The sequence below is a fragment of the Otolemur garnettii genome, unplaced genomic scaffold (assembly GCF_000181295.1).
Source record: "Otolemur garnettii isolate 467f Iridium unplaced genomic scaffold, OtoGar3 scaffold00136, whole genome shotgun sequence".
In the NCBI taxonomy this organism is placed as follows: Eukaryota; Metazoa; Chordata; class Mammalia; order Primates; family Galagidae; genus Otolemur; species Otolemur garnettii.
This window is the reverse complement of record NW_003852531.1, coordinates 3,679,914-3,692,946: the sequence shown is the minus strand read 5'-3', so window position 1 is coordinate 3,692,946 and position 13,033 is coordinate 3,679,914. Positions and strand designations below refer to the sequence as shown.

Here is a 13,033-nt window from a genome sequence, read left to right as displayed (position 1 = left end):
CTCGCTCTTCTCCCAGTCTCACGCCTCCTCCCCTCACAATTCCTAATCCTGCCGACAACCTCCCCACCGCCTCCCTGCCCGTGCCCCTCACCTTCTCGGCTGGGATGCTTGAAGGCCATGGCTGCCGCGAGCTCCCCTCCGTGCACCGCGACGCCGGCCCCGTGGGGCGCCAGCGGAGGTCCCTGTGCAGGCGGCCACGGTGGGCCTGGGGCGAGGTAGCCGCCGCCAGGCGCTCCATACACGCTGTGCTGGTTGGAGGCCGGGTAAGCGCAGGCCGGGAGGAAGCTGCCCACCGCGGAGAGGCCGGAGGCCGACTAGGGAATGGAGAGGGACAGGCAGTCAGCAACGCATAACCGGCCTTCTCTACCGTCTTCTGCAGTGCGCACCCCCACCACGATGGGGGTTCTTAGGTCCCCTGCTGACCCTGTCAATTATCTCCACGAGGGTCAGTCTCTAATTCTCCTCCTAAGGACTCTGGCAAAGTGATTTCCAAAAACCCATTCAAATTGTTATCAATAATAACAGGTGATGGGGGGTCATAGAAAAAGAGGGCTCTCTACTGTGGATCTGTGGTCTCCGGTTCCAGCCTTTTAAGAAAAAGTAATTTGACAAAAGGCAAGTTAACCCCCTAGAAAGCCAGTCTCCCCTAAACTAGTAAGCTTGAGTAAAGGATGGAAACATGCCGGGCAGACGCTTGCTGGGCTGGCCGAGCCGCTGGACCACCCTCCGCTTGCCTAAAAGTTTTCTCTTTGTTGCTCTTTTTCCCCAACCAGGCAACCATGCTCCCCTAATTAAAATCACCTCCACCATTGCCTCTGGGTTACCTGAGTGTATTTAATGTCCGCCTCCAAGGCAGGTTTCTCCAGCCCGTTCACTGCTGCGGTGGCGGGGAAGGCCGTGCGGTTCACGCCGGGCCAGTCTTCCATCTTGGGGGAGTAGGCGGCGCCTTCGCTCCCGGCCAGAGCCCCTGCGGGGACACAGGACCCCTTAGAGGGCTCCTCTGAATGTGGACTGAGCCCTCGTGCGGCCCTCCAGCCCCCGACCCGACGTTTATACGCCTGCTACTACCACCCACTGGTACCTGAGGGTGCAGCCCGAACACCCAGAGGTCGGAGCAGCGAGAAGGCCGTGGCGCCCGGGGTTTCTCTTTCCTTCCCAGACGGCAGAGTAAGGAAAGGCGTCAGGGCCTACTCCTTGCTCCACTAGCCCTCCACCCGCTTCCCACGAAACCCGAGGTCTGGGGGTGGCGTGGGGGGAGCGGCGTGGCGCCGGGCAGGGGCTGAGCACTCTCAACGAAGGCGAGGCGACCACTCTTCTGTTACGGACAAGGCGCCCAGAAAAGTCTACTTTCAAATTCACAACAGCCTCACGGTCACCGTCTGGCTATCTCAAAGTCTCAAAAAGCGTCTGGAGGGCCGGCAGATCTACCCAGAACTGCCTTCCCAGACATCCCGGCCTCCTAAAAGAGGCGTCACCTGGCGACCCGCGCCCACCTGCGCATATAACTCTGCGCCCTAGTGTGTGGGAACCAAGGGAGAGCTCCAGATCTGAGCGCAGGCGTGGTGGGCTCACCTCCCATTCAACTGCCCACTACCGCTCCTTGGGAAGTTGTGGCCCCAGCTGGTGGCGCAGACTGGGTTAGAGCCACCGGGAGATACACAGCCGGCGTGCAGGGGGGAGGTGCTCCGCGCTGCCGGCCGGAGCTAAGTATTCCGGGTGCTTCTAGCTGCCCCTCACCTCTCCTGGGCTGCTGCGAACTCTGCTTCTTAGGACTGTAGGAAGAGGCTTGGTTCTGGCCCCTTACAGTTTGTTCCCCCACCACCACCCTTCAGGCAAGAAAACTGTCCCAAACTTGCCACCTGGTCCATCTTCCTCCCCACGGATAGGACACCGTTTGTTGAGTTTAAGTGCAAGCAAACGACAAATCCTTTATCCCAACTGCAGGACCTGAAAGGCCTTCAGGCCTGCTGTCGATCCAGGCCACTAGACAAGGCAACGGGACCCCTTTCCTTCTACTCAAAAAAGCCACTAGGCCTGGTAGGGAGGGTCCTGGAAAGGGTAGGGAGTCTGGAAGCTAAAGAAAGGGTGTCAAGGTTGCCTGCGCGGGTTATTTGGCTTTGGCAATCGCGGTTTGAATACTTTTTTGCAAGAATAAAAAAGCAGTTTCAGGACCCGAATTTGTGGTTGGCGATTGCTCTTCCATTTGGGAAATATTTTCCATATTTGTCATAAAAAGTTCAAGATGTCGGAGGATTTCCACATAAGGCCCAGGATCCCCCCAGCTTCCCCGGCCAGCCCCAGTCCTCCCCTTAGCTAGAACCAGTCCCGGGAGGACAGTGCCCTCCCGCCTCCAGATCTGCCCCTTCACAGAAGGCTACAGAAGGCCACCACGACTGACCTGTTTGCTCCATAAACGTCCGGATGCCCAGGATGTTGCTGACCGAGTGTGCCGAGGGCCATGAACGTGGGATACTGACGTGGCCCGCTGTGCCCGGGACCCCGGGGTGGCTGCCCATCTTGGCGCCCGTGGGCGACACCGGGCTGGGGTAAGGGTACTGGTAGATGTGGTTGTAGGGAAGCGCAGGCTGCGACGGCGGCTGTTTACTTGCCTCGTAAGGTCCGGACTGCGTCAAGCTGCCGATCTTGTTGCGCAGGATGCGACTGATGGAGCTCACCGAGGGCACGTTGTACTTGTCGCAGACGCCGTCGGCCAGCAGCCGGTCGCGGATCTCCCAGGCAAAGATGCCAGGGTCTCCTTGCTTGTAGTCCCGGATGTGCTTGACCACGTTAGGGGTGGTGACGCGCGGTTTGCTGCCTCCGATGGCCCCGGGCAGGATGGAGCCCGTCTCGTTGTAACGTGCCAGGATCTTGCTCACGCAGCCGTGGGACACACGAAGCTGCCGGCTGATGTCACAGGGTCGGATGCCCAGTTGTGCCAGTTCCACAATTCGCAGGCGGATGGCGTTGGGCAGGGGGCGGCCGTTGACAAACACGCCGCCCAGCTGGTTCACCTCGCCGTAGGTCTGCTCTGCGGATGCGCCCGACCAGAGTGAGCGGGAGGGGGAGAAAACACCAGCGGGTTAGTCAGGGCGGCGGCGAGGGGCATAAGACTGCACCAGCCGCGTCCCGCGGATCCCCCGACAGGTCGGGGTCCGAGGGCAAACCGCCTGGGTCCGGTTCTGAGAGCGTGCGGGAGCGTAGGGACAGAGGAAGGAGCACTGCGCGTTCTAGCCCTCAAAGCTCCTCAGCGACTTTTAGCGAATCTACTTGGGACAATCCCTTCTCAGACTTGCTGAACTGCCCCCGAAGGCTAGAGACATGGAGAGAATGCGGCTGGTGCGAAACCCAGGACCGGGTGGCACAGGGAAAGCCAACACGAGGGAAGGGAGGCGCGGGGATACGACCCACCTCATCAGCCCGCCCGCGCCCGGCCTGTCGCCCGCCCCTTACCCATAGCGCGCGGGCCAACCAGCTGCCTGGCGCTGGGGCGGCCGGGGCTGGGCCCGGCGCAGTCCTGGAGAGCTCGGGCGCCGCTGCCGCCGGAGAGGCATAGAGGGAGGGCGCGCGAGAGCCGAGAGCCGCGGCGGCCGGACCGCGGGCTGGAGACGCGCTGTGCTCCGCCGCGGAGCGCGTCGCCGCCCTCCCTACGGCCTGCTGCCGCCGCTGCCGCCGGCTCCCAGGACACTCTCCACGCCCGCGACCCCAGGCCCAGGGTGAACTTCATCCGATTGAGAGAAATTCGTCTGACCGGGAAGCTGCGGCAATCAATTTGACGTGTTCTCCACGTCAATCTCGGCAGTCACGCCAGAGACGCGCGAGTTGGCATCTCATTGGTTCCCGTCACAGCGCCCCGGCGCCCCCCTCCCCGCCCTGAAACTTTACCCCTTCCTTCTGTCCTCCCCCTCGGCCCTCCTTCACCCCTTTCCAGACCCACCCCTCTACACACACACACAAGTACCAGTCCCAGCTGGGCCTGAGACCTTCCACTAGCTCTAGCCCCTTCCAGCCCCCTCCCTCTTCTGGCTTTGGGAATGACTGGGAAGTCATTTCAAACTGATTAGTGTATTAGCACTAGCATTAGTTTTCGTTTTCATTTTAGGGTTATTACCGCCTTTGCCATTATTACTAATAAGGTAAAAAATAAAAGTTGATCATGGCACATTGTTTAAAGTGGGCTGCGCCTAACGTCTCCCTACCTTAGCAGGAACGCTTAAAGGGCAGGGTCAGTGCCAACTCCCTGTGAGCGCCAAGGTGAGCATCCAGCTTGGTGCAGGGCATCTGGCTTGGAGGGCCTAAGGCAGTTTGCTGTGGAGTCCTCTCAACTCCAGGGTGTCCCATTCCTGGTTGGCTCCCCAGTCCTGCTCTCAGGACATCTTCATGATGTTTAATAGCCAGCCTTGGTGTAGTGGGGTGATTGTGGTAATGGAAACGGGGCACATTCCAGACCTGTCTGCTGCAGCCAGTCCCTCCCACCCATCCATCGCCAAGAGGTGACACTGGATGCAGGTGAGAAAGGGATTCCAACCAGCTGCCCCCAAGAGCATAGACCCCAGTCCTCCTGACCCTAAGCAGGCCTGGGTGGAGGCCCCATTCATACCTCCCACTCTAGGCCTAAAGGACAGTCCCTCTCTCCCTGGCGTTGCAACCCAGCACCACTCTACCCTGGGCCAGCCTGGCCTTGCTTTTACTTGAGCATCAGCAGCCTCCAGGAGGTCTCTGTTGAAGCACAGAATGGTCCTTTCTTCTTCATTTAAGCAGTTCTGAGCAGCCCTGAATTCTTTGTTCCTGGCATTAAATGCTAACCCTTTTCTGTTTCCATCCTGCAGCAATGTTCATTTCTGGACTCTAACTGTGGCAATGGCAGAGGGAGCCAAGCGGTGAGGGCGAGGAGAGAGCAGGTGGAGGGGAAAGTCTTGCACCTGAACTGACCTGAGGAGGCCCAAACCTGGAAGTTCCGAGTTTGGGGCCAGTAAGCCCCAAGAGCATTGTTCTGAACAAGCAGGAGCAGGAAAGAGGGCCTAGCAAAAGTCAAGGTTCCCAGGACTCCTTCTCGCTCTCCGGAAGCAAGAAAGCGCCCCCCATGCCCAACACACACACTCCTAAGGTCCCTAAAGGCCCAGAGTCCCCGCCTCAGCAGGGCAGTGATGCTGCCAGAAGTGCAGATGGACCTGATCAGCATAGCGCGGGGAGCCAGGCGAAGGCCCTGACCTCCTTCCCTCTGCTGCGGGTTCCTAATCAACCTGTCCGAATGAGTCTCTTAGGAAAGTCTGAGCCATAAATCCTGGACTCCGTGGAGGCAGCGTGTTGAGCCCAGCAGAGAACCAGGGCTACAGGCATTACCCTGATTTTTAAAAATTAAATGAAATAATTAAAAAAAAAAAAAAAACAGGTTCAAAAGAAGTGAGGACTCTTCTCCACCAACACGGAAAACACGGCAGCTCCTGGCTCAGGGAGCCTCTAGGTCTAGGAAGTCATGGGGACAGGGCCCAGGTTTGGGCTTCAGTGTCCTGGGCAGAAGGGTGCAACAGGGGGAGCGGACAACTCATCTAGAAGACCAGTCCTGCCCACGACAGCACAGTGTAAGGGTAAGAACCAGGGAAACAGAATGGTTTGACTGAAGTGGACACGGGTGCTAGGAGCACCTCGGAGGCAGCTGGCAGAGACTGAGCACGCACAAGGCGACCTGGGCTCCCAGGCTTGGGGAGCCGAGACCAGTTCCACACAGATCTCACCAGGTGTTTGAGAACTTAGCCTCTGATCTGCACTTTCGCTGCCCAAACTTGAAGCATAGGTTTCTAGGCCTTGGGGTCTCCGAGGTGGAGAAACAGCATTCACGCCCCAACCCAGTGCACCCCAGGAAGTGGGGAGGCAGCTAACGCCTTTCCTTCCTCTGCAGGAGAAGAGTCCACACGACAGGAATGCTCGGAAAAGTGACAGAAATGCCTGTCGTGCTACCGTGAGATCTGGTTCGCCCCACCTCCCCTGTCAGAGAAACTTCCGTCCCACCTCGGCCGGCGGAGCAGGGACCCGGCAGGACGGCGCCTGCCCCTCCTCCACCCCGAAAGGCGCGCTGACTGCCGAGAGGTTTGAGAAGAGAGTTGGGAGATTGCACTTGGGGACCTTTCTGGAGTAGCAGAGCCCTCGGGCCCTCACCTCGCCCCCGGCCTCTCCTCAGCGGCTGGCTGGGCGCTGTCGGGGCCACCAGCACTGGCTGCCGCCGTCCCATGCCCAGCCCAAGGAAACGCTTACAGTTTGTCGCCCCCTGTCGGCTCCCGGTCCGGCTCTGTGAGTTCCCGCGCCGCGGGCTGGGCTGGGAGAGAGGTGAGCCAAAGTAGGATTGCGAAGAAAAAGCAACATTTCTCCCGCCTCCCAGGAAAGCCGCGTAACCCTCTCCATGGCCCAGGGGCAGCTACTAGCCAACGCTGAGCGCACAGAGGTAAAGAGCTCTGTGGTTTTGAGTTTTTGCTTGGCGTAGTTTACCACCTAGTTTTTGCGCTCCCTGGGCGCAGCATCCCAAAGTGATGAGAGGCTTCCACAGGCGCGCGAGCCGAGGACCTGAGAGCGCGCAGGACCCGGGGATATGACTCGTCCGACTGTGGCTGATCGCCTACATGTGCGGACGATGGATTTGAGGGTCCGGCTGCGGTCTTGGGACTTGATCCAGATTTCCCAAGGCCAGGGAAGAAGGAGAGGCAACCTCTGTGAGTGAAAGAGGAGGCAGAAGGGGGTGCCTGGCGTGCGGGGGGGCTGGGGTTGAAGGGTTACCCGATTCTCTCTGGCTGTTCGTCTCCTGAGCCATGAGCCCAGAACCCAGGTGTCTTCCTCACATCTTGTCTCCTGCTTCGCTTTGATTTTTGGTTGGATCGTTTCGGGAAGTCATTTGGTTGCAAAACAAAAATGCCGGCGTGTTCCGGGGCCCGTGCGCGTCAGGATTTCCACGAGAAACTAAAGGAGCAGATGAACCTCGGACTCGGGTTCCGCAGGTGCGCGTTTCGGTTATGGTGGAAGTATGGGGGCATAAGAAATAGGCGACCTTAGCGGGGGGTGCTGCGCCAAGCCTGAGCCTAACGACGACGTCCGCTGGGACCCACACCCCGCGGAAGCCGCAGGGCTGGGATCCTGCTGACGTCCGCGCTTCGGGGTAAGTCCACTTTTGCTCCCGCGTGTGTCCTGTGGCTGAGCTCAGGGCGTGAGCTTCGCGGTGTTTTTTAAGACCACTGCGTCTTTATTTATGTGGTTCAAAATCAAAGTCAGACCAAGCCTCTTAAGTTTGTTTCTCAATTTACATTTTTTTAAAAACAGTGCAGGCTACCAGCCCTCTTTATGGGCCAGGTTAAAAAGACAACCGGCTAGCTGCAAGATTAGAAAAGGGCTGAGCCGTATCAGGGAATTGCAAAGGCTTAGAGAATGCTCAAACAGCTCGTGCGCTCGCCAAAAAACAGGAACGTGGGGGAAAGCAGCAAAAGCCGGGGAAGTGACTGCTGTGCTGATAGGAGGGGACAGGGAAGAGAGGACTGCAGGCTGAACTGACCCCAGTGAGCGCTGCCCCCTGGGTCTGGCCACATGTGTCCTTCCCACCGTTTGGCCCCTCAGGGACCTGCTGCACCTGCTTCTTAGGACTGAGATGCACAGCCGCACCCCACCCCTAGGCCCCAAGAGCAAGAAATACTGTGCAGAACTTCCCGCAGACCTTTTCCTGAGGTTTTATTTTCACTTGGTCTGCTTGTGACCACAGTGGTCTTAAAGTGGGCTCTTTGCCTAGCTTTGCCTTAAGTTTGCTGGCCTGGAAATGTTGATTACCAAAAACAAGCCAGGTCAGAGTGCTGGCATGGAGCGCAGTTTCCGTTTACACCGGCTACTGCCAGCGGGGAATATCCTCGGAAACGGGGCCATAGAAGCAAACAAAAGTTTTATCATTTTCCTAAAATGAAATGAATAGAAAAGAGAAGATGAACATACTCGGACTGGTTAACAAACCAGTGGACATTCCAGGGCCCTCAGTTCTGCTCAGAGACGTGGGGAAAAAGCAAATCGGAAAACAGATTTGCTGTGAAACCCCCGCTAGAAATAAATGTGGAAATTGAGTGTCAAAGATCTAAGATATTTTCCACCCTGCAATGCAGGGATTTAACTATATATTGATGTTTCTCTTGGAGTAGGAGCATTTTAATCTTTTCACTTGGGTGATAAAAATAAACTGCAGGGGGTTGGTGCCCTTCCTGTGAATAAAGATTTCTTGGAGGCTTCTCAAGGACCTAAGTCCTTGTCACTCTTGGGAGTACATAACTCACTGCAGCAAGATCCAGCGTTCCCTGCTTTCCCTGGCAATATGCGTGTCAAATAAGCTCCAGTTTTCCCTCATGTAAAATCGCACCTATGCTTTGCAGTTATTAGATCTACTTCGTTTTATCAGCATAAATGCCTGCAGAAGGTTCCAGGCACTAGTTGAAATTCCATCTTTGCAGTGAGTTTTTGAAAATGTTTCTATGACAGTACTAAGAGTCTCAACCACAATATTAAAATGGACATATCTGAGAAACTTAAAATGTCCATGGGGCATGTCTCCTGGGTACCCAGAAAAGGGGAGATCTAAGAGTAGCCACAGGGGTACAAAAGACATAAGTGGTTCTTTCCAGGGTAACCGAGAGGGTGGTGCTGTAAGTGCCTGCAGGGTGACTCCAGAGCCAGCCGTGGGCCAGGGGCTCCTGCTGCCTGGAGGATGCCCCTTCATCAGACTTGCTCAGCTACAAATACTGACACGTGTGAGACATCCACACTGGCCCAGCCTAATTGGAACCAGCTTTAAGTGTGCTGCCCTTGAATGCAAGGGCAATGCTTTGGAAATTTCTGCTCCTACCTGGACATAGAATCTGGAGAATGGACATGGAAACAGAGAGACACATGTGGATAGCCCTCTGTCCTGTTAAAGTAACACCCAGACAGCCCTCATTTACCTGGATTTGCCCTATCCAATCTTCAGCACTAAAATCATAATTCAAGCTCTGGAAGTGGGGTAGTGAGGGGTCTGCAGAATGATTGTTGTTTAGGCACAAAAGACTAATAAGCCTATAGGGGGCAGTCTCCAAATTCCCCCTTATCCCCCCAAACCCACAATAAAGCCAAAGTGCTCATCTTTGTTTACCTGTTTTTTTTCATAATTAAGACTATGATTTATAATTAAATGTTAAGGCCTTTATTTTTCATATATAGCATACTGTTAAGTAACGCCTTTTTTGGAATAAAGTCTTTGTTTGGGGCTATAGAAGTTTGTTCCGTGTAAGCTTGAAGTCGTGAAGGCCTCTTTAATTGCCTATCTCATCAAAGTAAGATCTCCTTCCTGTTCATTCAGTTTACTGTTTGCATTTCCCCATGTTATTTCTACTCACGATGGCACTTAAATCATTTTCCTTGTAAGAAATCAAGTATCTTTTATGATGGGCTTTCTTCAAGGCACAAATGGAACGAATTTTTACTTGTGAGTAACTTTACTACCTGACTAGCCCATCACTTCTAACTAATTATTGCTTGATATCTTCTTCTCTCTAATTGCTGGGACATCCCAGTGCCTGCTGCACACACACATATATATCATATGTCCATGGCTCAGTGATGGTTTTGATTTTCTCCTCCCTCCCCCTGTGTATGGGCTGTGGAGTTTTATTGAAGACCCGTAATGCCTCCGGTTTTGATTTAGTGTTTTGCAGTTTGTGATCTCATTGCCTGGTATGGAAAATATTAGACAGGGTCTGCAGATCGTATGCAGGAAAGGACACACATCACCATTGTGGGGTGAGTGTGTCCCCAGAACTACAAAAAAGCCAACTATATAGCTCTCTAAAGTCAGTGTTCAGTTTGGGGCTGCCAAGTAGACACCACCTCAGCCGGTGCTGTTTTGCAAAGTCTTCTTTAAGAAACACTGATTCTTCACTGCACATTGAAATCGCTGGGGGAGCCGTTCAACATTTTGATATCTGGGTCCCATCCCCACGGATTCTGGTGGGATTTTTCTGAGCTACAGTCTGGACATTGGGAGTTTAAAGAGCTGCCCAGGTGATTCTAACATGCATTAAAGTTTGAGAATCTCTGCTTTAGGAAGAGATGGTATAATGTGATATTTCTTGCTTCACAAGTGTATCGTAGGATCCCAGAGGCAAAACTGTGTCCTGATTGGCCTCACCTCTGTGAGTACCTACAATGACACAATGAAAACAGGTTTAAATCCGTGTCTAAATCAGCCTTCCCTTGCATTTTCGCACTGTGCTACTTTGACCCCTCCTGGAAAAAGCTGAAAAGGGAGAAAGCTGCCTTCTCAACCCGTGTTGGCTGCCCAGGGTTTGCTCTTTCTGCCCTTGCACAGGTGATCCCAGCCTCCTGGTTAAGTGTAACCATCTGCACTGCTTTGCTGCAAAGTAAGCAAGGGGGCGAAGGGGAGGCAGGGAGGCAGGGGCTGACCTAGCTTAAGTGGACGAAGACCAACGTTGGGAGAAGGTATCAATGACTGGAGATGCTACCCAAGGGCAGGTCAGACTAATTGCGTTGTCCCAGGAGATGGGAGTTCAACACATAACAGTCTCTAGATGTGCAAGTAGCACGCATGGCCCTCAGGCTTCCTACTGCATCTGGGAGATACTGAATCTTCTTAAGTGCTCCTAGTTTTGTATTTTTATGATTACAGTCATTGCTAACATTGTTTAATTGCCAAGCACCTGGAGAGAGGAGGGACTTTTTCACCTGGCAGTGGCAGCTGCTCCTGCCCCAAACCCAGACTTGCAGTACGGAGAACACTTACCCTTAGTCTCACCTAAACTGCTTTATGATTTGATTTGTATGTCGTATACGTTTATGCGTAGTTCAAAACGTGAACCTCATTTCAGTTTTTTTTTAACAACTCCCAAAATAATATGGGGTAACCTCATCACTGCGGTTTATGTCCTCGACTTTAAAATCACAGGGTTGTATGCAGTAGTTTAAAACACCCTTTCAACTATAAAATGTTGCTAAGTTGCCATTAAAACTAAGAGAATGTGATCACTTCTATGGTTTATCTTACAAGGGTACAAGTGAATCTTTCTAAGAGTAGAATATAAATGTCTTAACACAATAACTAAGAAAATGACACAAAGGCTATGTTAAGCAGTTTGATGAAAATATTTCAAATTGTATATGAAAACACCACACTGTACCCCATGATTGCATTAATGTACACAGCTATCATTTAATTTTAAAAATGCAAAAAAAAAAAAAAGCCTAAGAGAACGAATACGCTAATTTTTGTGAGACTTTAAGGTCTTGTTTATTTTTTAAAGCCTTTCATGGGAACATCCTGAGATCTTGAAATGCATATTTTAGAAATCTTGTCAGTTTCTTAAAGTATCTTGTAAAAGATTCTTTGTGTAGGTCTACTTTAATGAAATTATACTGTGTGTTATGTGATGATGTTAAAATAATTTAAAGGTACATGAACACTAATAACAACCAAAACAAAAATGTCTTTAAAATGACGTTTAATATTTGGTATTTCTCAGAAACATCCAGAAGCTTGGGGGTTATTGGTTGTAGGAAATGCAGTAACAGATCCTTGGCAAGGGTAGAGGACTGTGGGTTTTATGAATGGATTTGCGGAGAAAATGAGTTTTGATGGGGTTTCTAGGCATTTCGATGTTGGCAAAATGGATAACTGAACTCATATCCCTTGGACCAGGAAATACTCCAATTTGGAAAATTGCCTCTCGACAGGCCAACAGGTGAGAGCTTTGCTGCCCTGTAGAGTGCCCTAAAGAGCAAGGTCTGACCCGTTTTGCATAATAAAACCTCTACTTGAGCCACAGTTCTCCTTGGTTTAACCTCTGTTCTGCAATTCCACTGCTCAGAATAGAAGCTGGGTCAGTTTGCAGGGCTGGTCCTTGCATGTGCGGGACATGTGTTCCTGTTTGCAGGGTCAACCAGCTGATCGGGCAGAACGAATCCAGCACTTTCATCTTAGATTTTCTTTAAACTGGGGTGTAGGTAGCTCTGGAAGAGGAGCCCTGAAATTGGCTGGAGCTTGGTATTCAGCAGAACTTTACATTTAGGAAAAGGTCCTTGCATTTTAGAATGACTCTAGGCTTGAGGTCCCTCTGTCCATAGTTTTAGCTACCATATTGTAGCTAAAACCCGGTATTGTAGAAGGGTTGGGACTTAATTCAGTGTCCTCATTGTCCCTTCAGAGCTCCTCTTTGTGAGCTCTAGTGTGTGAACTGCTGGGAAAGGTGAGAAATTTATGACCAGACATAATTAGAGCAGCTACCCATGGCAGGAGCATGTGTGTGTGTGTCATCATAGAGTTAATACTCTGTATTTATAGGTTCAAAACATACATATGCACCTCAAAGTCAGAAAATGACCTGGCTATACAGAAGCACAACCTTGACACATCCAGGCATTTTATTTATTTTTTTTTTTTTGAGACAGAGTCTTACTTGTCACCCTTGGTTGAGTGCCCTGGAGTCACAGCTCAGAGCAACCTCTAATTCCTGGGCTCAAGCGATTCTCTCTTGCCTCAGCCTCCCAAGTAGTGGGGACTACAGGTGCCATATAGGGTCTTGCTGTAGCTCAGGTTGGTCTCAAACTCATGGGCTCAGGAAATCTGCCCACCTTGGCCTCCCAAAATGCTGGGATTATAGGCATGAGCCACAGCGTCCAGCACAATCCAGGCTGTTTATTAGCTCAAAGGCCTCAGGTCAGATTCCAACCTCTGGACTCTACTCACTGAGGCCTACGGTCATTGAGCCCCCCACCTGCAAGATAGGGTCATAATGAGGGTTAAATGACCTACCCATGGAAAATGCTTGATTACAGGAGGTTCATCTCTGGCCAGTATTCTCATTATATTCTTTTTCTATACTTTGAAGAAATGATATATTTCAATTTTTATTTCTTTTATAGAACATCTGTTACACACTTGGCGGATGATTTGCTAATAGGAGTATTTGAAAATCAAGCTATATCAAATTATGTCTTGAGGGAAAAGCAGCTTTAAAGTATTTTCCTGCAT

The 13,033-nt window shown here is 52.2% G+C and overlaps 1 protein-coding gene across 1 annotated transcript in view; it reads right to left on the bottom strand.

Annotated features, from left to right (window-relative positions):
* The window catches only part of PAX1 (paired box 1), an 8,268-nt gene extending 4,544 nt beyond the window's left edge, over window positions 1-3,724 (bottom strand). The window contains exons 1-4 of the mRNA XM_003798472.1: window positions 3,451-3,724; window positions 2,399-3,028; window positions 825-967; window positions 92-314 (exon numbers count right to left, since the gene is read on the bottom strand). Of these exons, the coding sequence (XP_003798520.1) occupies window positions 92-314; window positions 825-967; window positions 2,399-3,028; window positions 3,451-3,724 (1,270 nt within the window). The remainder of the gene's footprint in view (window positions 1-91; window positions 315-824; window positions 968-2,398; window positions 3,029-3,450) is intronic.
* Window positions 3,725-13,033: the final 9,309 nt, after the last annotated feature.